The 26,565-nt window shown below is 51.0% G+C and overlaps 3 protein-coding genes across 3 annotated transcripts; all 3 read right to left on the bottom strand.

Annotated features, from left to right (window-relative positions):
- Nucleotides 1–4,774: 4,774 nt before the first annotated feature.
- MIND_00414200 (uncharacterized protein) lies at nt 4,775–6,227 on the bottom strand (the record flags this gene model as incomplete). Its single annotated transcript, XM_037360963.1, has 12 exons — nt 4,775–4,873; nt 4,922–4,994; nt 5,042–5,066; nt 5,114–5,149; nt 5,201–5,222; nt 5,271–5,298; nt 5,345–5,363; nt 5,405–5,445; nt 5,490–5,760; nt 5,813–5,961; nt 6,014–6,140; nt 6,191–6,227. 12 exons carry the CDS (start codon nt 6,225–6,227, stop codon nt 4,775–4,777), a joined length of 927 nt encoding a protein of 308 aa, XP_037221255.1.
- A 5,462-nt stretch (nt 6,228–11,689) lies between these two features.
- On the bottom strand, nt 11,690–16,079 carry MIND_00414100 (uncharacterized protein; the record flags this gene model as incomplete). The annotated part of the gene is made up of 31 exons (XM_037360962.1): nt 11,690–11,743; nt 11,790–11,880; nt 11,932–11,999; nt 12,048–12,224; nt 12,269–12,288; nt 12,337–12,364; nt 12,410–12,469; nt 12,516–12,710; nt 12,759–12,799; nt 12,847–13,107; nt 13,156–13,196; nt 13,253–13,496; nt 13,549–13,563; nt 13,614–13,875; nt 13,924–13,979; nt 14,026–14,186; nt 14,235–14,276; nt 14,332–14,383; nt 14,437–14,521; nt 14,568–14,662; nt 14,703–14,724; nt 14,772–14,957; nt 15,011–15,048; nt 15,096–15,150; nt 15,206–15,304; nt 15,359–15,408; nt 15,455–15,505; nt 15,549–15,608; nt 15,653–15,742; nt 15,797–15,964; nt 16,019–16,079. The coding sequence occupies 31 exons, from the start codon at nt 16,077–16,079 to the stop codon at nt 11,690–11,692; spliced, it is 2,928 nt and encodes a 975-aa protein (XP_037221254.1).
- A 2,762-nt stretch (nt 16,080–18,841) lies between these two features.
- MIND_00414000 (uncharacterized protein) lies at nt 18,842–21,957 on the bottom strand (the record flags this gene model as incomplete). Its single annotated transcript, XM_037360961.1, has 5 exons — nt 21,714–21,957; nt 21,062–21,665; nt 20,817–21,011; nt 19,619–20,765; nt 18,842–19,561 (listed from the first exon to the last, which is right to left on the bottom strand). Exons 1-5 carry the CDS (start codon nt 21,856–21,858, stop codon nt 18,842–18,844), a joined length of 2,811 nt encoding a protein of 936 aa, XP_037221253.1. The 5' UTR covers nt 21,859–21,957.
- Nucleotides 21,958–26,565: the final 4,608 nt, after the last annotated feature.

Below are 26,565 nucleotides of genomic sequence, written 5' to 3'. Positions count from 1 at the left end.
TCATGCTGAGTCATCATGAGTCAGTATGACTCTCCAAAGTTTGAATTGTTTGTTCAATTGTTCTGAATTGCACAGTCAATGCACAGTCAAGAACAATTGAAATGAGTCATTCCAAGTCAAGAGTTTATTACTAAACTCTATTGTTCCTGCATGCACAGTCAAATGCACAGTTTGCACAGTCAATGCACAGTCAATGCACAGTTTGCACAGTAATGCACAGTTGATGCACAGTATGCATAGTTGATGCACAGCTATGCACAGTCATGCACAGTTAATGCACAGTCAATGCACAGTCATGCACAGTTGATGCACAGTATGCACAGTTGATGCACAGTCATGCACAGTTGATGCACAGTCAGAAACAATTATGGTGAGTCATTCTAAGTCAGATGTTAGAATGAATCACAAAAAGACTATTGTTCTGGATTGCAGAGTCAATAACACTGTGATCACAGCATGTTCAATGCATTTCGGAAAATTGATATGATCAATGATGTGATCAAAGTGATACAAACAATAAATAAGCACTTTTTCCCAAAAAGGAAATATTTAAGTACATTGAGGCTCCAATATAAATAGATTCCATCACATAAGCCCTTGAGCTCGAGGCACTTACGGTACGGGACGGCGCCGTCACGCCGTATTACGGTGATGGTGACGGCCAGCTAGGTCACTGGGTGTGACCTAGGCTAAAGGTGCCTCCGAGCGACCGGGCTGGGACGGGTGGCAGTGCCAAGCGCCCGCCTGGAGTGCTAGGCTGCCTCGGAGGCTAGCCAGGCCGTGTTGGCTGACCACCGACAGCGGCTGGGCCCTAGCAACGGGCATCCGGAGGTCTGATACCCGGCGGATCGACGATCTCCGGATCAAATCGCGCGCTAGCCGAGCCTTCGCCGTATACGGCAACCGTCACCGTATACGGGACGGTCATTATGGCGTCCACGGCCGTCCCGTCGCCGGCCCGTACACTTGGGCACCAGGGTGCCATACGGTACGGTTACAGCGCCGTATTACGGCGTGCCATACACCGTAATATACGGCGACGGCCTACAGCCCTAATCGCTCCGCTGTATACGGAACTAGGAGTCTATCCGCTGTCAGTGCGGCGGGCCGAACTGGCACTGCGTTACCTCCAGTATCTGGTCTCACTTCCCACCTCTCATCTTGACTTGATGAAGCAGATCATTTGCAGCGCAAGGGTTGCCCTTCGTGGACAGGGGATCTGGCGGTCGTGCTGCAGCAGATGCCATTTACCATGCGCCGATTACCGTGCGTGGCTCATCTTGATGTTGCAACCTGCTCGGCATTGATCCTAGAGCTCCGACAAGGCGTACGGGCACATCTGGATGCGGAGATTAATGTGATGGTGTCCATCCCATTGCTGCACAATCGCCGCAAGCCCTCTAAGGACAAGCCGCCTAAGGCTGTTCCACTATGCCGGTGTCACTATCTTACGTGAGTGGCCCATACGAAGCATCGTCTGGCTCTCACGAGGCTCTTGTGCGGCTCCTTTGGATTTCGTGGTCTGCATTTAAATGTGGAAGAGCATGCTCTGGAATCTGTTCTATGTCGAAAGTGTATGGGGGCACTGGAGACACGTGCACCGGGGGCATGTTTTCCTGCAATGTAGAGCACGGGAGACGGTGGAGCTGCGCATAGAGCTGCATGAGGAGTTACGCGACCGCTTCGGGGTGGTACTTGGCCCGATACCTGACTCGCGGGCTGGTGCAGAGCGCCGGATGCAGGAGCTGATTTTTCACTGGGAGTTGGTAGTGCCAATGGCGCGTTTCATCTATCAAGTGTGTCGGTCGTGGCAATTCTTTGGCCGCAAGCTGCCTTCGATGATGATATCAGAGTTGGCGCCGGCAAGTGACGACGAGGCTGCGCAGTCTAGCGACGAGGATTTGGTAGGTGAGGATGACTAGTGTGGGGCCGGTGGTTGTGGAATTCTGGGTCAAACTGTGATGGTTACTTATCATTGGCTGTGTCTTGGCTTCGGACTCTCAGGCTGTATTTACTTGAATGGACAATGTCTCTTGCTGGTATTTTACTGGGTTTCTCTGGACCGGTTTTTACTACTCGGATACCACTGGCATACTTATACTTATAGTTCTCCAGTGGGCAATGGGCCGACGTACTCGTAGGAGGGTGCAGTTCCCCCCCACTCATTGGATGAGCTGCCCGGCACTCAGTTTTGAGGCCGTATGGGCTTTATTATTATTATTATTATTATCGCTGGAGCGACCCAGCTTTCTTTGGGATTTTGACGAGGATCAAGAGCTTGTTTTCAATGATGTGCTTCCCAACTTCCCCTTCCTCGAATTGCTTTTCGTGTATGAGACAAAATCACTCCATGCTGTCTCCATCTTTGAAGCAGCTCCCAAACTGACTAGTGTTGCATTCTCCTCAATGCCTCCAAAGCTTCCCTGGCGTCAATTGCGTCATTTGGCATGCAATTTCATGACCCACGTCGAGTTTGGTCCGGCTTCTCGTATAGATATGGTCAAGTGTTTTGATATACTAGCCAACCTTTCTGAACAGTGCAGCGTCGTCTACCGGGGCATTCCCATCACCAGGCTTCATGGTCTGTGCACTGTTTCCGCACTACCCGCACATCTCCGTCTAGGCCTCTCGCGCGAGACCGAAGATCTGGAAACCGCGACGAGGGCTGTGGAGGAACTCCTCGACCATCTCGAGCTTCCACGCCTACAAACTCTTCACATCGAGTTGTCTTCAGGCTCCATCTTTGAGGCGGTGAACTTCATTCCTTGGCCTCGCGCCTCATTTGTCTCCTTCGCGCACAAGTCCACTGCCTTGTCTACACTCCTCCTCCAAGACGTGCTGCTATCACTCAAAGATCTTCTCGCATGTCTTACCTAGGGCTCCCAGCCGTACCCGTAAATTTACGGGTATACAGCACCGTAAGTATGGTACGGGACCCGTACTGTAGTTGGGCCCAGCGCTCGGTCCGACGGTACGGGCACGCCCCGCCTCCGACGACTTTTTGTCCAGGACCTCAATCGTCGCAACACAACCCGGATCCAAGAAGGCGACGACGATAATCGTGTCATCTTAACCGACCATGTTCTCATCACAAGCACCTTTTTCGTCGAATTAGCCAACAAAGATCTGCTGCAGGATCTCGAAGAACTCTTGCTCGCCGCGTTCTTCTTGCCCACAGATGTCGATGTCGACTCCTTGTGTCAATTTTGGACAGGCCGAGCTAACGGCTCCTTCAAGTTCATCCTCTCATTCCTCGAGCTCTATGGAGTCCTGAGAGAGGACAGACACAACCCTTCACAACAAGTGACAGACTTGTTCAAGGTCCTGGAGCCGGGCATCCGAGACCGAATCGAGCTGAAACAGCTGAATAAGCACGAATTAAATGAGTGAGTGGGACTATTTTCCCGGGATGTGCATTTCGTTAACGAGTTCAAGATATCTGATCACCTGTACACAGAGTTTTCTTTAAAAAAGCCTTCTCATTACCAGTGTGAATGTTTTTAAAAAATGCCTCTAATTTATGCCCCTGCCAAAAGGCAGGTTTTATATAGGGAAATGAGGAGATCGACAGTCTTGCTATCAACTCTCCACATACTCTATGGAGACTGCTAGCTTGAAGGATAGCTATAGCTAGCTTGTCAGACTGTCTAAGGCTGTACTGGTAAGAACAACTGTAGCTGCATTGTCAAGCCAGCATAGGTTGCTTGTGTTTTCTAGCTATAGGTGGTCTTGAAGGGCAGCTATAGTTGTTTTGAAATGTTGCTGTAGATGCTTTACGGAGCTGGAGGGGGCTGGCACTCAAATTCATGCTATATCTATACTGCCAGCCACCTATCCCACTGCTTCTTGGTGTAGTGGTATCATTGGTATGTTCTCAATCTTGTGTCTCTTCTTTTATACAGGCTCTTATCTTATGTAAGTACTGTGGAGATTTGTTTTCTTACTTTTTCGGGGTCTTCTTTTAAGAAAAAGAATCCTTCCACACACCAGCCTTCTGTTATTCATATATTCCTATCTGAATTCATTTCTTGCATAGAAAAATTTTCATAAAGGGATTTTTTCCCTCACAGATCAGAGAACTCTTCAAAGCAGCTACAGCTGCTCTCAGTCACAGAAGGCAGCCCAAGTTAAGTTATCAAGTCAGCAACAGATGTTTTACCAAAGCAGCCCAGGCTATCTTCAGGATGCAACACTAGATTTACCTCTGTACATGCCTGTAGATATGTTCTCAAACAGCTAGTGATGCTGTAGAAAGCATCTGTGGTCATACTCAGAAAGCAGCAGACTCTATGGAGAGCTCTCCATGGAGAGTTGATAGCAAGACTAGCTATCTGGAAATGAGAGATCAAAAAAAGGTTTAAAAAGTTGAAAGGCCATGTCAGGGTGGGCAGTGTGGTAGCTATAAGGCCCCAGACCTGACATGTGGAAAATTCCTTAAGTATGGGGAAAATACTGAGTAGGGGAAAGGCCAAAAAAGATGAAAAAAAATGTTGATGGCAAGGTGCCAAGAAAAATACGGAGTTTGACAGCGTGGATTTTATTAAAATGAGAGGACAACTTGTAAATCACTGATGTTTTTTAAAAATGTTAATATTCTAATTACAAGGGATCTTTTTAAAAAAAACCCCGTATACGCCTGATCTGATAGCTGGAATCTCATGAACAGACAATTTGGAATTGAGCTGCTCTGTTTAACAATTACCTTTAACTAATGCTACCACTGTCCGGATTCATCGCTAATTTCCATGATCATGCTGCAGGGTATAACATATGTCTAAGCGGAGTCGCCCTTCCCCCGCTGCACCGAATCCAGCTCAATCGACCCTCCGGATGCAGTCGCATGTGACACCGTGAATGGCGCGTCAGCATCAAACTAGCGACAGTTAGAGCTAAAGTACAACACACGAAATGCGATACGCACGGTTGATAGTGGCTCGCCAGAGCCTGACAGGTTCCCAGAACGCGCCTGGCGCAGTACTGTCCGCGAGTTGAGGCTAGGGCGGAATTGTCACTTTCAGTGGTGGCATGATAGAATAAAGACCTTGCGAAGAGAGAATTTGCGAACACTAGGCAACATCAGCCACGGACGCAGACAAGCAATAATGGAGCATACGGCGCGCTTCAATGGTAAACATCGCGATCCACACAACTGCGAGCACAGATCAGCGTTAGGAACAGAGCTGGGATTGACGCGTCCTACAGTTGTTGGACATAAGATGGAACTGCGAGTGTATGAGGACGACTGAATGCGTTGGGCCAAGAGCACTTACACAGACGAGCATTGCCAGCGAAAATGTACTGAAAGCGTCAAGACGGCCATATGTCGGCGTGAATTCGTGCATACCTTGTCAAGAGTCCAGTTTCTACAGCCATTAGACTAGCTCAGGCCCAACGAGACACTTACCGATGGTCCACATAATGATCTTGTCGAGTAAAATAGCCGTTCTGAGGGGCTCTGAGCAGACTTCAAGTGACCAATGACAACTTACTGCCCAGTGGTGCTGTCTTGAGCTCGCTGTCTCCACAACAGGAAAACGAGGGTCGCGGTGATGAGTACGTCTTCTGCAGCGCTCAGACTCCAGATCGCGAGCGCCAGTTTGTCCCATTTCGCAACATACTCGCTCAGGGAAGCAATCCGGAAGCCGACGCCGAAAATCGTCATTCCAAGGGCAAAACGCGCCACAGAGAGGAGGGTAGCGAGGCTGGGGATGACCAGGGAGGAGGAGAGAACGTAGATGCGGTAGGAGAAGAAGAGCTGGACTGCGAAAGAAATTGTGAATCCTTCAAAATCTCGAAAAGTTGTCGGTCGCACCGTAAACCGCAATGACCACAGTCAGGAAAATAAATCCGAGCACTGACGGCGGTGGGCGCTCCATTAAGCGTTCAGGATGGCCATAGTCCGTTACGAGCCAGGAATAGAGAGTATGCATGACGCAAGTTATATGAGCAGTTTCGCATAGACTAGACGAGGAAGATTGAGCATGAGTAGCATGAAAAGATCGATGTAGCGCACCAGACAAATGCAACCGTGGCTTTTATAGCCAGCCTGTCTTCAGGGAATCGCGAGTAGTACCCGTAAACCTGGACGGCGCCAATGCCCCAGAGAATGCATGAGATCAGCGTCCCAATCAACAGAGCACCTCCAGAAAGTCAGCAAGGATTGCGAGCAGCGAGCAAGCCACGAAGATACCGAGCGTAGGGCCCGCATCGAAAGCCGGGGTGGTCATGCAAAGACCATGAAGAAGTCGGGAAGGAAAAGTCGGCGGTGTGGAAAATACGGCAGCTCCGTGGAGTTGCTGTGGAGTCAAGACCGCCTAATGATTGCCGTCGCTTGCGACTGAGTTTCTTGTTGCAATGTCGCTTGTGACGGCGGCTTGTCGACTGTCCGCAAGTTTTGCGGCCGCGGGCTCTCTCGTTGAAGTTGTTCATTCAAAAACAGTGAGTTCTCAATCGGATTGAAATCAAACCTCAGGGCCGTTAGGTCATATGATGACGGATCTCTGGGCAAACTGTAAGTCTATCTGAACAGCCCAAGAACAACCAGAGGCCAAGCATCCAAGGCACGGTCAAGAAGCAACCTCACCGTTCTCCGATTCGGCAAGAGATTTGCCCGACTTTCGATTCTCGCGAACGGGTCGCCAGTTGCCTTATTTGGATTGTTTTCTCCTCCCACGACAGGCGCCGAGAGGGTTCAATAGCCAGGGCTTTCGAGGAAGGTTACAATAGAGACCAGTAGCATAGATTATCGTGACGGTGCGACAAGTAGTACCTAAGGAAAAGGACGGCATGCGGAAGAGCGCGAGGTGGATTGATTTCGCGTCGCTGTTCAATGGCGCACCCGGACTTGGGCAGTCTTGCTCAAGGTTGCTGGCTGTCACGAGGGCCACCCTATAACGGGGCTCGATTGAGACTCGGAAGTCGACCGATTTGTAAGAGAAGGGACGGTGGAGTTGGATGAGGCGAAACGCAACGCTCTGTCTCAAAACGTTCGAGATCTTGGAGTTTGTTACTGTCCATCGTCGTCGACCACTATAGCCCGTGTTGGGGCTTATCGGCAACTCTTCTCCCAATGTCATCCTCGTGGAGCTCAAATCCCAGGAGAAAAATTAGGGGAGATTTGCGTGAAGCGCATGGTGGTGGTGTCTTTTGCTCCATCACCATTTGGCCCAATCCAATACCACTATGGTTGGAATAGATGAAGGAGGTGAACGAGGGAGGCTCCCAATGTCGTCATAACATAAACCGAAAGGCGATATGGATGTGGACGGTGACGCGGTGTGGCGCTCCCTAGGTTTGTTTGGGCGTTACACTGAAGAAATGGCTCGAATGAGACGATCCACTGGCAGTCAAAGTCGTTATAACACAATACGCAACGCAATATATGCGAGTGGATTGTGCAAGCAAAGTGTGGCGCTTCGGAGGTCACGTCCCTCTGGTGCGGGTAGTACTGGAAAAAGGCCTAGGGTTAGAAGACATAGAAAGGACAGTTAGTGTCCGGTAACCTTCACTGGCATTCGTAGTGCAATTCAAGTTGAGGCGAATGGAGGAAGGGCAAAACGTCAGCAACGGTCCAGGACACCGTTTTTCTTGTCGGTTGCTGAGAGCGTTCTCGACGATTCGACAGACATCGCATGGTCAGCATAACAAGTGTTAGCTCTGACCTGCTCTGACGCGGCGCTGAGCAGAAACGCAAAGCTTTAGGAGAGGGAACGTCCGAGTTGTGGCTGAGAGAATGGTTATGGGTTCGGCACGATCCAGTATCATCTACGGGAGAGTCAGGTTTGTCTGATACGGGGGCAAGATTCGGTGCACGCACCATGCATGAATCAATCCAACCCCCGGGTTTGTCACGGTGGTGTATTCTCCTGGCTCCTCTGGGTCATTCCAATGCCTCAAGTATTAGGCTACTAGTATTGTTCGGCATAGTAATGAGCTCTGACTGGACATCGAAGGCATACTGCCAGTGGCGACAGAACGCGATGATCAGAGGTGTTGAAAGCAAATCTTAGCAAAACTTGAAGGTCACATCTTAGTAAGTCAAATTTCTGTCTCATGTTTGTTACAGCCTCTATTTCTGGTTGACTGGAATTAAGCATTGTACATTTTTCCATGCTCTCCATCGTACTCAACGTCGGCTCTTCCTTAATCTTGGGCGAATTTCAAGTCATCCACTCTTCTCCCAAAACATGTCCACTTTGCAACACCACCGGCTTGGCACCTTCAAAAACAAGGCCGTGAACGGTTTCCAAACTCAACTTGATGAGCGGTACTTACCCAGCGCAATGAAGTACACTCGCGCCCATTCGCTGCTTTCATTTCTCCAGCTATGCATCGTCCCGCGCTGGACAACGGTGTCGCCTTCCTGCAGCGTCACCCGCCGGCCGTCTTCCATGACAAGCACAACTGAGCCCTTCACCACAATGCCATAGTCGAGCGATTGGGTGCGGTGGACAGGCTAAAGCTGCATTAGCTCCTCAGCAAAACACAAACAGGACCACGCCCACCGAAACTGAGCCTGGCGCGAAATCGCACGCTCTAAACAAGACCCCCGCCTTGCTATACACCTCCGCTGTGTGATTATGTACCTCGTCCACCCACTTTCCGTCCCCACTGTGGAGCTCAGAGTCAACAGCCGCAGGAACGCTGGCAGCATAATGGAGGTCGTATTTTGGGTTTTCGCTGGCGAAGCCACCCCAGCCTGTTGGGGGCTGGAAACTGTCGGAGAGGACCGTTGACTGGCCCTGGGAGGTGTGGCCTGTGACGATTCGTCGAACAGTAGGCAAAGGGGAGGCCATGAGTGCAGTGAGGGCATTGATAGATTCCCGTAGTACGCGTCACCACCTTTTATCGTAGCTGACGCGTCCCGCTAAATAAGTTATCTACAGCCTGATATATTAATAAGCCCCTGCAAACTTGATTGAAACAAACAACCTCAAAGTCGAAGAATAGACCATCACTACTTAAGCCAACCCATAGTATAAAGTAACCTTGGCCGATGCCACCTCATTACGCCAGAGGTGAAACTGAGCGTTATCGTCAACACTATGAATGATAAAGAGGATTGAAACCTTACCGCCGCGCGCGCAAAGAGCGCAATTCGGTCGCCTGGCTGCATAGCCTTGACAAAGCCCTCGCCATCTCCCGCCCCATTCCCAGTTGTCCCGCCTTGCTCCGTCCACCGCACGGTACGTGTGTTAAGCTCCCTGGCCGTGGCCAGATTCATCTGCACGAGCCACCGCGTTGCGGAGGAGAAGTTGACGCCCTCGAATTTAAGCACGTTGACGTTATTGTGCTGTACTTCGAGCACGGCGCTATATCCAACAGAAGGCTGGGAAATGACCTCCAACGTTTCAGGAGCACGTTGCGCCATCCGTTCGAGGATCGCTGTCGAGTTCGGAACTTGGGATGGGCGTAAAATCGCTGTTTCGTGCCAGGTAGATCCGTCATAAGTGTCTAAAAGTGCGTGATTGGCAATAAGTAGCTCACGAAGAGGAAACTCACTAATTAGGTCCTGGTCGCTGCACCACCCCTGGTCGCGACTCTTCACGGAGAACTCCACCGCCCGGGGCTTAAGCCTAAGCATAGCATGGCTTGTCGGCAGGAGCTCAAGGACCGGTGGGGTAAGCAGGTATAGGTCCGTCGCATTAAGCCGGGGCGACCGAGAAGCCTCCACCGTGCGTGACTGCGTGCAGTCCGTGGTCGAAAATGCTGCCCAATACTCGCCAAAATCGAGTACAATGAAAGCTAGTTCTGGCGGGAGGAAAGCATGCAGGATTCCTTGCACAGCGAAAATGTCGTCGAGTGTGGGTGTGAAAGGGGTTGGTATATCACTGCTCATGGTGGTGAGAGCAAAGGACGACATCCTGAGAAAGCAGACAATTCCTGCACGCGGCGAACACGAGGACTTGTGTTTTATGTCAGCCCACTCTAATTGCTGGTCTTGAACGCTGCCAACGGGTATTCAAGCTGCCGCGCACGCATATGTCCTAAAATCCATAATTGAAGAGACGGCATCATGCCCCAAGTCTGGTCCAAGAGGCAAGCTATGTTGTTGAGTTCATATGAGTATGCGACCCAGGCTTGGAATGGCCTATTACATTGCGTTCGAGCCTCGAATCTGTCGGCGGATGGAGGGCGGCGATCACGAAACAGCCGTATTAGCCGTAATAACTCGTCTCATGCAGGCGTCGATGTTGGGAAGAGACATGAAAGGAAGAGAATCCGGAAACTTATATCCCATTTGTGTGAACGAGCGCGAGTCAAAGAATGGGTCCATTGAGTGTCATAAAGCTTCGCTACGCCAACCCGTAGTACAAAGTGACTTTGGCCGATTCCACCTCGTTATGCCAGCCATAGAACTTGACATTCTGGTCAGCCCTGCAGAGATCTTGATAGAAAAGGGTTGCATGCGTACCACTGCACGCATGAACAGCGCAATCTGGTCGCCAGGCTGCAGCGCTTCGACAAAACCCTCGCCAGTTCCCGCCCCATCTGCAGTAAGACCCCTTTGCTCTGTCCATCGCACAGTATGGGTTTTGAGCATCAATGCGGCGACCAAATTCTTCTGGACCAGCCACCGCGTTTCTGAGGAGAAGTCGGTACAAGGGTTATCGTGCTTCACTTCCAGCTCAGAGCAATATCCAATGGCAGGGTCAGAGATGGTCTCCAATCGCTCGGGAACACGCTGCGCCACGCGTTCGAGAATGGGGATTGAGTCAGTGACTTGCGACGGCCTCACAATTGCTGCTTCGTGCCACGTTGACCCGTTATAAGTGTCTAGTGATCGGTGAGGGCGAAGGAACTAGGTTATAAAGGCAACTCACTGACGATGTCGGTGTCGCTGCACCACCCCTGGTCCCGACTCTTCACGGTAAACTCCACCGCTCGGAGTTTCAGCATCACGGTGCCCTCCTTCACGTTCCCTGCTTCGTGTGATTTGAGTGCCTCTGGCTCGAGAAGCGGCGGGGCAAGCAGGTATAGGCTTGTCGCATCGAGCTGAGGCGACTGGAGAGCCTCGGCAATGTGTGACTCCGTCCGTTCCGTGGTCGACAACGGGGCCCAGTATTCGGCAAAATCGAGCACAATGAAAGCCAATTCTGGTGGGAGGAAGGCATGTAGGATTGCTTGAACGGCGAAAACATCGCTGAGGGTGGGCGCAAAAGAGGACACATCGCCGCTCATGGTGGGCGAAAGCCAAGGAGGACGTCATAACAACGGCGTTGTTTACATGCTTGTGAAAAAATGTGCTAGCGTTTCATCACGTAGGACCAATAAGATCGTGCTTAAACCAGGCATACCCATTTGTAGGTGCTTGAGGAAAGGGGCCTTGACGTTAGCACGTATGTACTTGGACAAGCAAGAAATTACTTAGAAGCTATGCACACAGTTCAAGTTTTGATTTTTGAGAGCCACACTCTGACCCTTAGTAGTCCGAGACGAAGAATGAACAAGCATTCTTTTGAATCTTTTCTACCAGTTTGTCAGTGTGAATCAGACCTTGAACTCGAAGTAGACGGACATGCGAACTCGCGATTGAAGTCGATTGAAGTTGAATATAACACATGGCGTATGCTACACTAGGGAGTCCAGTTCTCGTTCAAGTACAAGAAATTCAAGAGGGTGCTACGGTAGTTAGCAGCAGGTAAAATACCGGGACTCGGTAGAGGGCTCGAAGGTATAAACCAAGGTTCTAAGCTGCATTGGAGCTATACCGCGCCAAGAGATGCGTATAGGTGTCGGAAATCTGGGACCAGAAGTGGGTAATTTTCTTTTCATATAGTCGGACTGACCTTCTCCGCCCGCTCTTCGCCGCCAGGGACAAACTTGCACAGGAGGGTGGCTGTTTCGAACCAGCGTTTTGCTTCGTCCAGCATCGATGCCCTGGACGAGCGGAGTTAGAGCAGCAACGTAACGCAACCGTTTGAAACTCACTCGAGACATTCAAAGCCCGTGTTGTACGCCGTCCCGAGGAGCCAGTTCCGCTCGTCGACCGGATACGCCTATATGGAGCTCATTTTCGAAGTAAGCACGGCCGAACAGACGCAAACCTGGTCATCTTGGTGGTGGTCTGCGATGACGGCGACGGCTTGCTCAACAAACCCAATCGCTTTCACGCGATCTTGCGAGGAGTTCCGCGCGAGCATTATGGTGCACACGGCGCGCAGCCACCGGGAGAACTTTTCGACCGACAGAGAGCTGTGATCAAGACTTGCACGGAGAATAGCCTTGGGTAGCATTAGCAATAGCTAAAGAAAGCCATAATGCTAACCTCCAGTCCAACAAGAAGAACTAAAGAACTTCAGATTAACTGTCAGACTGTGCAAAAATCAAGCGCACCGTCAATTGGGCAATCAGATTCGGCCCACTGTCATGATTATCAGTTAGATTCGTGACAAAAAACGCAAAATACCAAGATGTCTGCGATTGCTTCATAAGTCCCAACAGCAAGCGGGCCAGAATCGACAACATCCTGACACGATTAGAGCGACATTGCGAACAAATTAGGAGTCACCGACGACAACAATGCGAGATAGATGTTGCCATTCCTTCAACTGAGCCCAAATCTCCGCCTCGAACACACGGAGAACGTGGAGAAAATATTCAGCGCGGGTGATGTCTTGCCGCTCAGTCAAGAGGTTCTTGTTGACGATCGCTGAGATGGATGTCTTGGCAGCTGAAACTCGAGCCCCATTCTCGCGGAGACGGTTAGCCTGGATAGAGTTTGACTTGTGAGGTTAAGGAGGGAAGGTGTTACAAACATCGATGGTGCCGTCGGTGGCGGATAAACGAGCGGCAAAGACTTGACAGGAATGAGTAAGGATGGAAAGAGTGACTGAGATCACGCACCACGGCCAGACACACCGGAGAAAGTCGCGTTGATGAGATGCATGTGAACGTCAGCGGGAACATCCAATGCTGCCTCACAATACGTTGTCAGAAGATCTCTGGCAACTTCGAAGAGCTCCGACACCCGCTCGTCGTTGCCCTCCTCCCATTCGGCACAACATTGGACCGCGCAGTTGTAAGCCATCCGCCATAACCACGAGACATCCTTGATGACGAGCGAAATTGCCTTTTCCGTCAATGCGTCTTGAGCGAGAACTCTGGCTTGATAGATGTGAGATCGAATGAGAGTCTCGGTGGGAAATAACACACCCGTTTGGAAGTGGGATATTAAGGTTTCGATGAGGCGTGGTCTGTCAGACCGAGGTTAGTCTCATCGATAACAGACCGCCGCGGAAACACCACTGACTTGTTTGCAGTTGGCTCGGCCAACAGCTTCCCAACCAGCCGTATGATACATCGGACTAGCGCCATCGCCTCCACCACCGTCTCGCCACCATTGTTCTTCTCGACCTTGAGTGTTTTCAGCAGCGCCTCGAGGACTGTTATTAGCACCGTCTTCATTTCGGATTCATGCGAGATCTGCGTCGCGAGTAATAGCATCTTGCGATCAAAGTCCACAGCTTTGACCATTTCGCGAACAGCCCGAATGGCTTACGGTAGGTAATTCGTCAATGTAATGACAAACCTAAGTCAAAGCCACACCTTCATCTTCCAACCCTGGACGAAGTCAATAAGCCTTCTGCGGGAAAAATATTTAAAAACGATACCCTGATGAACTGCCGCAATGAACAGCACGTATTGTGTCGATGCTTCGGCATGACCAAGACCCACCGGACATTTGCGGATGACTGCAGCTGCCCTGGCATATTCCTTGTGCTCGATGTGACAGAGTGCTGCCTTGCGAAAGCATTTTGCCGCGCTTGCTGGACATGCTGTTTGGAAGAGCGCGTGGGTGCCAATGAGAAACCAATCCGCGGCAGGACCAAACCGCTTAGCGGCAAAGTGTCGGTCGCCGTATTGCCAGAGGAGCTGGGGTAACAGCTCAAAAACGGGTCGAAGCTAGCTAAATTTACGTACCGTAAGGCATGCCGTTGATGGAACATCGAGAAGCTTAAAATCGGTTGCATGCGCGGCTAGGCACTGTGAGAGCGGAAGTAACGTGCTATTCGGAGGCATTACTCGTTAGCACAGACTCCATAGTCTCCATTGCTCGTTGATGATCTTCGTCCTTAGAACAGTGCACGATCAATGACAGAAGTAAGCGATTAACACCCTCGGTGGTATCATCCCATCGCAGGGCTTCTTGTAAGCAGTAAAGATGGACTTGCGCAACTATAACACTTCCACAGGTTCAGGACGAGTGAGTAAGTGTCGCAAAACTAACTGACTGATGATGATGGTGGTTTAAGGTTCGAAGATCTTGCAAAATACTAAGGAGGAAGCCCAAATCGCACCATGATAACAACGAAGGAGGAAGGAACTTACTCGGTAATATTAGACTCGGAAAACGTCATATGGTCAATAATGGATTTGAAGGCTAAGGAAACTAGTCGATCCAAGGATAGGGCGGACACAAGTGGAAGAACAAACCGTCCAACAGGGTTGTGCCGCTTGCTTTGCGCTTTTTGACGACGGCTAATCGAAGCCATCTCAGCTCTTGATGCTCTGAACGACCCTGTAACTAAACTAAGTACCGAGATTATCACATAACTGCTACTCACACTCCGAGAGTCTGCCAGCGCATCGACAGCCGGGATGAGTTCATCGAGCACGGCCTCAGCTCGGTCGTACGATCCAGTAATGAAGTAAGCCCTTGCTGCAAACCGTTAGTCACGTCCTGATTAGTTGGCGCGCACCCATGGTCCGGAGGATGGCGATCTGTGAAATGCATTAGAAATCAAATGACGGACGAAGCGAAAACGTGCCCTGAGTGAGGCCTTCGATCCACTCGTTTCTTCTGCACCTATTCTCTCAGCTATCGAGAAGGCTTTCTGGAGCCAAGCCACTGCGTCAACAGCCCCCGAATCGTCTCCATCGCCGCCAACACTACCAATGTGAGTCTTCAATACCGCTTTGCCGATTTCGTGGAATTTGCATGCTAAACGTTCTTGCTATCGTTCTAGTCAGAATGAAGATGTAATACCATCGTTCTGCCCACGCTCACATCGGGAGACGGAAGTACCGACAGCCGCTGTTCGTCATCTGTTGGGCAGTCAGCATTCGTGGCTTCCGCTTACTCTGCCTTTTACCCGTGATCTTCTGCGCCATGAACGACGCCACACTCTGGTTTCCCTCCTTCCAAGCCTGGATGGAGTAACATGTGAACGACATTGATAATGGTTTTGCTTCAGACACTCACCGCTTCCATCCTAGCTGCAAGGTACACTAATGTTGCGCAGACGCGGTCGACATGGTGAGTGCTGTCAGGGTCTTCTGCATTTCGAAGGAGTTCTTCGTACTGCAACATAGGACGATGAATCAGAACAGCATGGCCAGAAGAGGAAAGGCTCACCCGCGCCGCACTCGAAAGCACACTTCCAGCAACCTCCCCGCTTCCCGCTTCTGTGAGGCCTGTTCATTTCCTGTCCACGACGGGCAGCTGCCGTACCTGATAGGGTCGAGCCGGTCTTGCTGGCCAATTGGAGAATATGAATTAGGCCTAAGAAAGATTAGAATGGTTGAACGCTCGGACGCAGACACACTTTCGATTCCCGGCTTCAACTCCAGGCCAGCCTCAATCAAGCGGAAACCTGCTAGCCGCACTGCAAGAGGATGTCAGCGCGAGTGGAAGTAACTCGGGACATACACGCAGCCACTAAGCTCATTCTCCCACTCCCACTCCCCGTCGATGTGGGTGATTTCTGGACTAAACCGGAGATATTCCAAAGATTGACGCCTGTGAGGAATATGTGAGTACTTTGCCTGATTCTGCAGCTTATAGCACACGCACCTTCCTGGTCAAGCTCATCTGCTAAGTGGATCCACCCGGACGCATTACGCCCTCGTTGTTCCGCGAAAGATTCGGCCAGGGAAGCTATTTGGCGGAGGTTTTCGATAAGCATCGGCTGCGCGGCTGAGTCGGCATTGTCAATGCGAGGCTTCGTGGCTATAAGGAGATCTAGTAGACAAGTTTTACTTGCTGAGCATGACGAAGCTTGGCCAATGAACGAACCTCTAATTGAGTCGAAAGCCTGCTGTAAACTGGGACCGCTCTTCTTTTTGCGGGATGCCATGGTCGAAGAGGCAAGTTGGCAGCGCGGGCTTGCCCCGAAGAATAGCCTGCGATGACGGAGCAAACGATGACCTGAAAGTGTGACTGATCGCGTTTATGTCACAATGACTTTTCGACCAAACAACGGTGTTTCTTGTGTCTGCCTCTCAAGACCGTACTATCCACCATGGCACATTCTTCAAGCTTTCACTCCCATAACTGCTACTATTGGTGTCCTTGTGAACTCTGTCGAGTTCGACATATCCTCAGAATCTTCCACTTGCTATTTCGCTATGTCTCCGTCGACACTCGCTCCCCCTTCGTCGTTATCACCGCCTTGTTTCCTATCCTCTCCGAGAATCTGGGAATTCCTGTCGTCTTCGCGTTCTTTCCCCAGTGCAGTGAACAGCAAATTTTGCAGCCTGGAGTCGGACCGAGGATCGGATCACAATCGAGTTGACGACCTCGGAAGTGGTTCCAAGGGCCGCTGACGAAATTCCAGCTGATTCAGACAAATGTCAAATGAAAGCGGATGCAAACCCCGAGCGCTTATCTGTCCTCAATGAATGGAACAGGATCGTGAAGCCGACTTGGTATGAATGAGAATTAATCGTGATAGGGATGACACGGGGGAAATAGGCCCAAGGTTTGAGAGTCTTGACCTACTTACTTGAAGTTACTTCCCAACTGATTGCCAATAGCAACTTGATTCCACCATGGCTTTGCGTGTGGGCGATCTGCTAACATGTGCAGGACTGCCCGTTGACTGATTATTGAGCCTGGTAATAGGATGCGAGCCGGCCCACCGAAAGGGAAGCGATGGAGTCGATGCTCCAACTGAGTACAATCCGCTTAGTTAGCTTTGGAAGCCACAGTGAGCGGCCGCCGTACCAGAAGAGTAAGTATCTACCCTCCACCAGGTTTTCCATCGCTTGATGTTTATTCTTGCATTCAACAGCGAGCTACAACCTGAGGTCGAGAGATTCAGCGAAGCGAAAGACGTCCACCAACGAAGTTTGAGCGAGCATTAGGTGAGTTGGATGACGCGCCGAAACTACTTCCAGAACTGAGCTGGCTCGGTTCTCGGCAACTCTATGGTGCCTTACCCCCATTCCGTCCGACATCCTACACGCCGTCCACGCACGTCACCTTGTCAACGCAGAACATCAAGATTCCAAGCCTCCCCCTTCTTGTCGTTCGCCTTCACCTCCCCTAATCCGGCCGACAATTCACGGATGTCTTCATCCACCCGTCGTCTACGTTATAAGTAACAAAACCAACACACTTTCATGACTCCAATGTTGCCCGTGGCCATGGCCAGCCCCCGGCGATCTTTAGACATTTCACATGGCCGCGACCACCACGAGCATCGTGCCAGAACCCGCCTTGCCAGCTCGACCACCTAAACCCTACTTCACTTATCGATTGCCATCGGTTTTGGTTTGATTCCCTGACACACCCCAAACGCTCAACATCTGGCGTGCCGCGTCCGGATGGCGTCCTGCTATCCGCACCTTTTCCGCATTCTATTTGAGCAAGGAGACAGGGAGCAGCCTCCATTCGACCAGATGATGCAATTCCCATCGTATCCGCTGAGACCCTAGCGCATCAGAGTAATCCACTCCGCAACAGAGCTAAGCCACATCTGCGAGGCGGTAATTGAAAACAGCAACAAAAAAGCATGACAATTGATTCGCACATGCCCAGACGACAAGTCGTCGGTCCGTCCCGACGTCGGGTATTGGTGGATGTGTGTCTGGTCAGCCTGGCCCTTATGCGCTGATAGGAATGGAGCGAGGGAGATGGCAGCCAAAGGGGAAAAATATGCGAGTGCCGAACAAATGGTGGAGGCTCCAGTCTCTCCTCCCGAGTCCGTGGCAGCGGTACCTCTGTTGGGCTCTAAGCAAATCACCCACCCAAATCACCCCTTCTCTCCACCATCGCCGCACTGTCAATGATCTCTGATTCCATCTTCCACCCAGAAAACGCGCCACAAATCCACTCCCTGCTGACTTGCATCCATCGTCCGGTCAGGATCCAGCGCAGACGAACAGTTAGTAAGTACGCTGATAGAGCATATGTATTTGTCTGCATCGCGGCATGGGCACGACGGAAGACTTGGACAAGACATCGCTCGACTGAATAACACCCTGATTCAGGTTTTCGGAGGATTCTTCGACATATCGGCCACGAGGCTCTCTAGCGTTAGCTGTTCCACCCTACTGCCTCCACCTTCTCCGGGCCGCGAAAACGAATACGAGCAGCCGCAGGTACGCGGACATCGAAACACGGACAGCCGTGGCGATATCCTGGCAAAGCGCCTGTGGCATCGTATGGCCCTGGGTGCTAGCCTTAACTCGCCTTCTTTCTCCTCATAGTCTCTTCTGAGGAGCATTCTTTCACACGTCTTTTACCATGGCCACACACAGCTTGTTCTTCTTGTCCAACAAAAAGGCATCTATTGGATCGATCTTCTGTTCTGTTCTGCTCTAACAACAAATTACCGGACTCGGCGTTATAAGTATACGCGTCGTCGGAAGGCTGAACTGATATGAAGCTATAGTAGTACTACTAGTATGCAAGTATGTGTGTGTGAAGAATGCCAAAAATGCCGAAGTCAAGGTTTGCAGTGTGCGTATGCGAGATGAGTTGCGTGGAGTATGAGGGATCACGAAAGGACAGCGATATGTACAAGTAAGGGCATGAGACATTCATGAGTCAATGGCGAATGCAAAAGATTAATATGTAGCTCAAAGGAAAAGAGTCAAGAGAAAAAAAAACAGCCTAATAGGCATAGGCATAGCCGCTTACACCGGGAGGCCCGGCGTTGGCAAAAACAGCTCGGCGGGGCTGGGGTTGATGTGTTTTGCGCGACTCAGGTGGAGGTAGTGAAGGAGGAGGTTGATATTGTGATTGCGCGGTGGTCGTCGGCCGAGTTTGAGACTGAGATTGTAACAGTCGATGCTGGCCAGACCACTTCTCCAAGTCCGCAAAATGAGGCAGAGCAACGCGGGGAGGCGTCCATCCCCCGCCCCCAGCGGAAACCTCGGCATACGTAGCTCGAGGCGGCGTCCACTCAGTTGGCTCGGCTCGCATTGGAACGGCCACAGGTCCTCGGACAGGCGAAGTTCGTGCGCTTTGTACCCCCCATCGATTAATTAACGCACTGCCTGCAAATGGATGCTGTGGCTGGGGAGCCGAAGGTAGTGGCAGCCAAGACGATACTGTTGACGTTGTCGTGGATATGGGGGCGGGGGCGTAGCGAAGACGCGCGCGACGGGCCTCTTCTCGGTAACGTTCAGGGTCACGGACGCGATCTCGCAGATCGGAAATAGCTTGAGGGTGGCCTCGAGCAACCGCAGTTGGTTGCTGGCGGTAAGCTTCTCGTCCGTCGTCTGACATAGCAGAGTCGTCGTCCGATGGGTCATTGTCGACAGGAGAATACCCAGAGGAGGAAGAGGCGTCTGACATGGGCGAGCAAGTCAGAGTGTAAAAGTACAAATCCTAAGACAATCGATATTAGCGTTATGGGCAATCGAAAGGAACAAGCATATGGCTCACCTGCGCAGTTGGGGCTTTAGCGCCGTCCGAGTAGTCCCAACGTGCCGCCAACGTTGATGGATATTGAGGTTGCGGCTCGTGTTGCCCATATCCAGTAGAAATTGAAGGAAGAGAATGCTGGACCTCACGAGGAGGGTACTGCACAGTCGTACTCGGCGAAGGGGCTACGTAGGCCGATGTCGAGACAAAAGGACTTGTACCCGGACTCGAGGTTGTCGCGCGTTCAATCGACGAAACGCCCCATTGGTTACTCCGCTCCCGACCGCGTTCAGCAACAACTGGTGAAGCTTGGAAACCGCCATAGCGCTCCGCAAACGCAGTCAGCCCCGCAGAACTGGCTGTTGTCGCGCCAGCATAAGAAACGGGTCGTTCCCGTAACCGCCTCCTGGGTGGGCTTGGCGTTGGATGCCTGCTTACGCTCCGACTGATTGGGTTCGCGTTGGTGGACAAGGACATGGCGCCAAAGCGCTCGAGGGGTGTAACAAGACTGACATTCGTTGTTGAAGTCGCCTTGGGTAGTGGTAAAGGGAAGGAATGGCCAGAAGATGCAGAAGCAGAGCTGGATGTGGAGGTCGAAGTTGCCTCGACTGGACTCCAGTGGTTGGCACCAGCGGAGCTTGCGTACGTAAAAGAAGTCGAGGTCGGTGTGGGTGTGGGGATAACCAAAGTGGGTGCTGGTCGTTGTGAGTGAGTATTCGTCAGAGGAGTGTTGTAGACGGTGGCAAAACCAGGATGATGCGGCCGAGAATGATACGATGGAGGGCTGAATGCTGCTTCGGCTCGTCTTTTACTGCCAACTTCCATCTCTCGCTCTCTTTCTAACCGTTCATCCACACATTCATCCACTCGCTCCTGAGATCGAGCCCGTGATCGTCCGCGGTCGTCATTGTCGAAATCCGAACTGGTCGCGTTGTCTTCGCTACCCCGTCTTTGAGAGTACAGCGGGGCTGAAGGGGATGGGCTGGAACTGCGGTCTCTCTTGACGCGAAGGTTGCTGTGGGCGCGACTGGGTGTTGCGTAGACCCAGCTTGAATAACTCGTCGTTGACGAGTTCGCAGACATTGCTGGTCGTCTAGGAGCAGAATATAACGAATGAGTTGGATGTTGCGGATGCAGTCGTCCGCCACGATGATGCATCGCATGTCGCCTAGGAAAAATTTGAGTCTTTGAAACTCAATGATATTCGGCAAGCGCTTACCGTCCTCTCTCCCTTTCACGCTCTCTTGCTCGAGCACCAACCAGACCCCGCAATAATCTCCCCCAATCCTCATACACTTTCCGGCTGACATACAACGCGTAGTCGCAGCCTGCGAGGAACTCGCGCTCCATCGTGTTGATTTGAGCTAATGGAATTGAGGAAACAGATGCCCAAGTGGCGTTCGTATACGTGTTGCTGGACTTGAATGAGAAACGAGCAGATAGAAGAACAATACTACGACTTACTCGTCAAGGAACTTGTTGGCCATCATTAGACCCGCGACACAAACGCGGAACTCGCTGCCGGCTTGGGCGGGTATTCCCCGATTTCGTTGTCGCAGTCGATGGATGAAATGGAGCGCAAGAACAATAGCAGACTGCGAGAGTTGGGTTGTCTCGAGCAGCTTCTGCGTGAATGCGACAAATGGCGGCGATGGCAAAAGTTGGAGGGGCGAGGGGGAAGGGGTCGAGCTCGTTGGCGAGGTTGGTGATGAAAGAGAGGGGGAAGATGGGCGCTTGCTGCTGGTGGGCGCGAACCACAGGTAGCATATCATCTCGCATGTCTTTTCCGCCACCAAGGCAGAGCTCTCGGGTCGCGTCCGCGCAACATGAAGCCAGTCGCGCGCCCAAGCATCTGTCTCCGTCTCCTTTGAGTCTGGCTTCGACTCAGCTGGCGGCTGTTCATCGCAGGACATCTCTTCTTCGTCGCTTTCGAAGTCGGGAACGGAAGTGGGCGCTAAGTGGTGTGAGGAAGGTGGGGGATAGGTGGTGTCAGACGGGAAATCTGCTTTTGCGCGGCTTGAAGAAGGTTGTGGATGTGGAATGGCCTCGTCGTCGTCGGGGGGAGTCACTAATCTTGTCTTGGTATGAAAACAAAGGAAACAAGACAGAGACGCACACAATTGAACCGAGTATGTAGTTGTCCTCCTTGTCGCTGGGACCCACAACCGTCTCGGCTCTACGGTGTCGGTCTGTGGAGGTGTCATCGGTCCAGCAGGGGTCCCCCAATGCGGCAAATGGTGGCTCTCCATCGTCGTAGTCATTCTACCCTCCTTTCTCTCCAAATCCCAGTCTCCGTCGTATTCGAGCCTGTCGTAATGGAGGTGTGTTGGCGTAGTAGTCGGAAGGTAAGAGGGGGAGGAGCAGAAGCACAAGCGGCGCAGAGTCTGACTCTACAGAAATGGCTGTCGGCTCTGCCCTTCGCGTTCATTATGATATTATAATGGCCACGCGTAAGGGCCAACTGAATTCCCAATCCGGCAGTGTGTGTGTCACGGCAATTCCTGACTGTGACAGGACCCACGCGAGTATAAGATCAATAAAATGAATTTAAAAAATTTCACGATCAAATGATTATTTTTGAAGCGTGGCGTGGCATTTGGGGGCAGTGCGGCTCGGCTCTCAAGACACCAATTGGGTCTAGAGGGATCCGGCTCAGTTTGTCTCCAGTCGGTCCACAAGACACCTTCATATGCCGATGTGACATGAGTCAAGCGTACAATGGTCGGCTCACAGAGACCAGCACCAGTATTCCCCCAAGAATAAGGAATGAGGTAGGTAAGTAACGGCTGCTAGAGAGAGTTTCCGCACAATGAGCTCTTAGTGGCGCAGGGTCGCTTCTCCAGGAACTCGGGTGTTTGCGAGATTGCCAAAAACATACTCCCTTCTAACTGGATTCAAGGGATGTCTACTTGGTGTAGTAACGAGTGTAACAAAAAAGCAGCACTGCTTCCATTACCATCTGCGACCTCCTGCGCCTCCCTTCGTGATTTATTTGATCGGCTTTGGGTAAGGTTTGGGCAAGGTTGGCTTGCACATGGCATCACATCTTTGACCCCAATCAGTCACTCAAGCCCAGATCCGATTCAATCTCCCCTCTAGACCCCGAGTCTAATTCAATTTTTTCCCGCACAAGCCGACTGGGACACAGTCTGGGCAGTGATCACCTCCCCGATACGGACATTGATTTCCGCAGGGCATTGCCGGCAACTTCCACTTCTGGAAATTTCATCGAAAAAAATGAAGCCGTCACGCACACTAACACCCTTCTTGATTTCTTCCAAGTAACCCCCCTTTCCGGGAAGGGCGGACGGACGGACGGACGGGTGAATCCGTACCCGGTCTTCGTTCTTGTTACAATTCTTGTCTGGCTTGGAGACAAATGGTTTGGGTCCGCAGCGGCATAACCAGGGACATAACATACCCTAAGACTCCCATCTCGTCCTCGATACCCGTGTTGCACCCGAGATGCGATGTCTAGTCCCCCCAAACTTTCACTTGCCTTCGTTTCCGGCGACAGCTAAGCGTCAGTCCCTCGTTCGAAGCATGCTCATGATGTATCGCCGTGACTCCTACTGCTGCCTGACTTGACTAGAAACGAACGCAGTGAATGTCGATCACCGCAACTTCCAATGAACATTGTCCTTGCACCGCAGCTCATATTCAGCCACCTCACCGATGTTGCCTGACAATTGCCTCGGTTTGACTTGACTACGAGGACACAGCTTAACTACGGCGGAAGGGCCGCCCGCCGCCGCGATTTGCCCGTCCCATTCGCCGACATCGCTACGACCATGCTCTCCCCTTTGGCGCCGACTATGGGGACGGCATCGCGACAGCCTTCCGCCACGCACCATTCGTTGCCTTTCCTACGAGCCTTGGTATTCCTTTGTGAAGGCCAAATACAGAATATGCAATCCCCCATTCTACGATTGACATTCAACTCAGTTATGCAGAGGTTCGCCATTGAGTCTCGCCTCGGGGCCAGTTCGGCGACGGAAATGGATATTTGGTTTGTCAGTCAATGCTTTGTCTCCACTCATCCACCTCTCGATTACAGCTCAACAACTTCGCACTCTCTTTTTGTGACAGCTGACGTGAAATATCATACCCACAAACGAATTCAGCAATTTGGGACGATCAAGTATCTTTTGTCAGTCCGGACCCAAATCAATTCTGAGTGCCGAATGTATTCTATTCGAATGCAGAGCATGAGATCCGCGGTATGTTGTTTGTGTACGACCACGGTCTCCAATCGCCTCTTGCCAGCTCCGTCGCCTCGTGGATGTTCCAGCCCTATATGAGAAATCACCCCCAGGTAACAGTCCGACCTCAATGGTGACTAACCAACCGCCAACCTCAACACGAAGCTACCATCGAAGCATATGCCTTCGGAGATGCGGAGCTTGTATCATATCTCCGAAGACATGGTGATTGGCAGCCAACTTTACTGCTCAGCTTGTGCTCAGTCGAGATTACGGCGCCTGGGCGAGCTCAGTAAGTATCAGATCGTTGATATCTATTCGGTGGAATGCTCGGGACCCGCGTACCATCCCAGTCGAAGGCCAGTCCATCGAATCATCGATGGGGTCATCTCCTGTCAGCTCAGGCTCGGCAGATTTCATAGCACGACCAACTGTTGGCTTGGATTGAATGTGATGGCACAATGAAGGTAGCGTCTGTTCTTGACCCATTCACGCGAGAGCTGTCAGCCCATTCCGCACGTGGATCTTTGACAGCGCCTTCGATTTGATCTTCGTTGGAGGAACACTAAAGCGGTTGGATGAGCCGGGAAGGGGAAAGGGCGCCGCGAGACTGCTTCGACTTCGCCCCAGCTTCGCACAGCGCTCGTCTGAGCCTATTGAGGCAGCCTCTGCCTAATGGCGTTGGCGTTGGGATTGGACGGACTTCCGAGGCCAGAACCATCTGTCTATATATGAGAAACAAGTTGGAGACAAGTGCAGGCAGATTGAATACTCGCCGGAGATACCACTAGCCGAATCGCCGAATCGCAGCCGCGCCAAATTTGTTGTTCCGCGCTCCCTGCTCATCCGCAACATCAATAAAAACTAGACAAGTTGCCGGATAAGTACCGCGTAGGCCGTGCGATTCGGTACAGTGCCAGTGTGAGGAACGGCGATGTCACGGAAAGCCATGTGTTTGGCTGGGTTTGTTGACACGATTTGATGTGGAGGGGCTGGACATTCCAACTCAATTCGAGCTCACTGCGAACGAGAGAACCCTATCGCCTTCAACGCCAAAGGAAGAATTTGAAGGCAAGTGCGCGCTTTCCCGAAAAGAAGCAGCCAAGAATCGATATCAAGCTGCGAGTCCGAGTCTAGACTCAGGGCCTGGAGAAACGATAGGTAAAGCAAGCGAAAGACTTGGGAAGGACCACAATTCGATGGTCATAGCCTTAGCTGGGTACAAGAACCAAGAGAGGGACTTGAGCTTCGGGTGGTTCTTCCCAGGCGAGGGTTTGCTTCCGAGAGGGCAATCGGAGACTCGAAAAGCGTTGAAATCAACGTGAAAACCACCAATCCAGGCCCAGCTGGCAGCAGCTCTGCTTCCGAGTACTTAGCAGCAACTCGCAGAGCTGAAAGACTAAAGTTGCCTGCCAGTCTAGCATACCTGAAGGCGGCTGATGGACGTCTGAACCAAGGTGTCGGTATGCCGGTGGCGACGGGCGGCGTTTTGTGGCGTTGTCAGACGGTTGTCCTAAGTGGGCATATGCAGTCTCCGCAACGGTTGCCAAGCATCTGACGTTGACGTGGCACACGAGTTCGAGCCCACGTGTGCCAGTGTTGACGTTGCAGGAATGAGACCGGGCAGTCAATACTAGGAATGGCAAGATACTCTCACTTCACTTATGACAGGATTGACTTAATATTCTGAGTTATAACAGTTGCTGATTTTCGACTTGAAAACTTGAACTTAGCAAATGTAAAAAAATCCTAAGTGTTAGATGCTAACATTTGAATGAGCTATCAAAATACCAATGAGACTGTAACCCCATTACTTTAATTTACCATACACATGCACCCCAAACACTACTCACTGCCATGAACCAAAGATGTTTAGGTGGGAAACATTACTGGGAATATGTAAAGTTTTGGAATTAATTTTTTATTATCTAAAATTTTTTCAGCCCATAAAATGCTCACTTGGCAGGGGGGCAGGAAGAAAAAATTAAGAAACATACATGCTAAAAGAAAAATTAAGGGCTCACAGCCTACAGGTGGACCAACCAACCGTGACATGCCTGACAATTTCCTATTTAGGCAGATGTTTCACAGGGTCACCTAATTGACTCACTAAGAAATAAATTATAATGCAGGCTAACTATTGTACTACTGTACTGTTTTACTCAATCTGTCAGCAGCAAAGCTGCGGTGTGACTGACAATCTTTTTCATCACATGGAGATCATGGCCCCGGGCCGCCATCAGCCCGGGCCATTTCGTTGGCCTTGTTAAACCCCCGTGACCAACAAAATTTTTTCATTGGATCAGCAGGGGTGCAACACATGACTGACGAAATGAATAAAATAGTACAGTATGTCTAGATGCTGAATTATAGCTGCTATGAGCAGAGTCATAGGATTAGACTTGTGTCAATATTTCAGAACCTAGATATGTGAATCTGAGAAGCACCAGGCCACAAATGTGACAATATTGACCAAATATGGAAGTTTACTGATAGGATACAGAGAACTGTATACACAGTCTCATATTATACTGAGAACCTATGAAATACCTTCTTATACTTACTAATCAATGCCCAATACTTAAAAAAAGAAAAAAACTACCTAAAAAAATATTCAAAGCCCACTGGGAGGACTGCCTAATTAGCATCATATGCATTAATGCTATTATATCCCATGCATCTTCAAATGCTCTGAGATTATCCTTGGAGTGCAACAGGGTTTTTATGCAATGAAGGTATCTGAGTGTTTCCCTTCAAACAGTTAAT

Source organism: Mycena indigotica (genome assembly GCF_014461135.1).
Source record: "Mycena indigotica strain 171206Taipei chromosome Unknown Mind.scaff0004, whole genome shotgun sequence".
In the NCBI taxonomy this organism is placed as follows: Eukaryota; Fungi; Basidiomycota; class Agaricomycetes; order Agaricales; family Mycenaceae; genus Mycena; species Mycena indigotica.
This window is presented reverse-complemented; position numbering and strand designations above follow the sequence as displayed.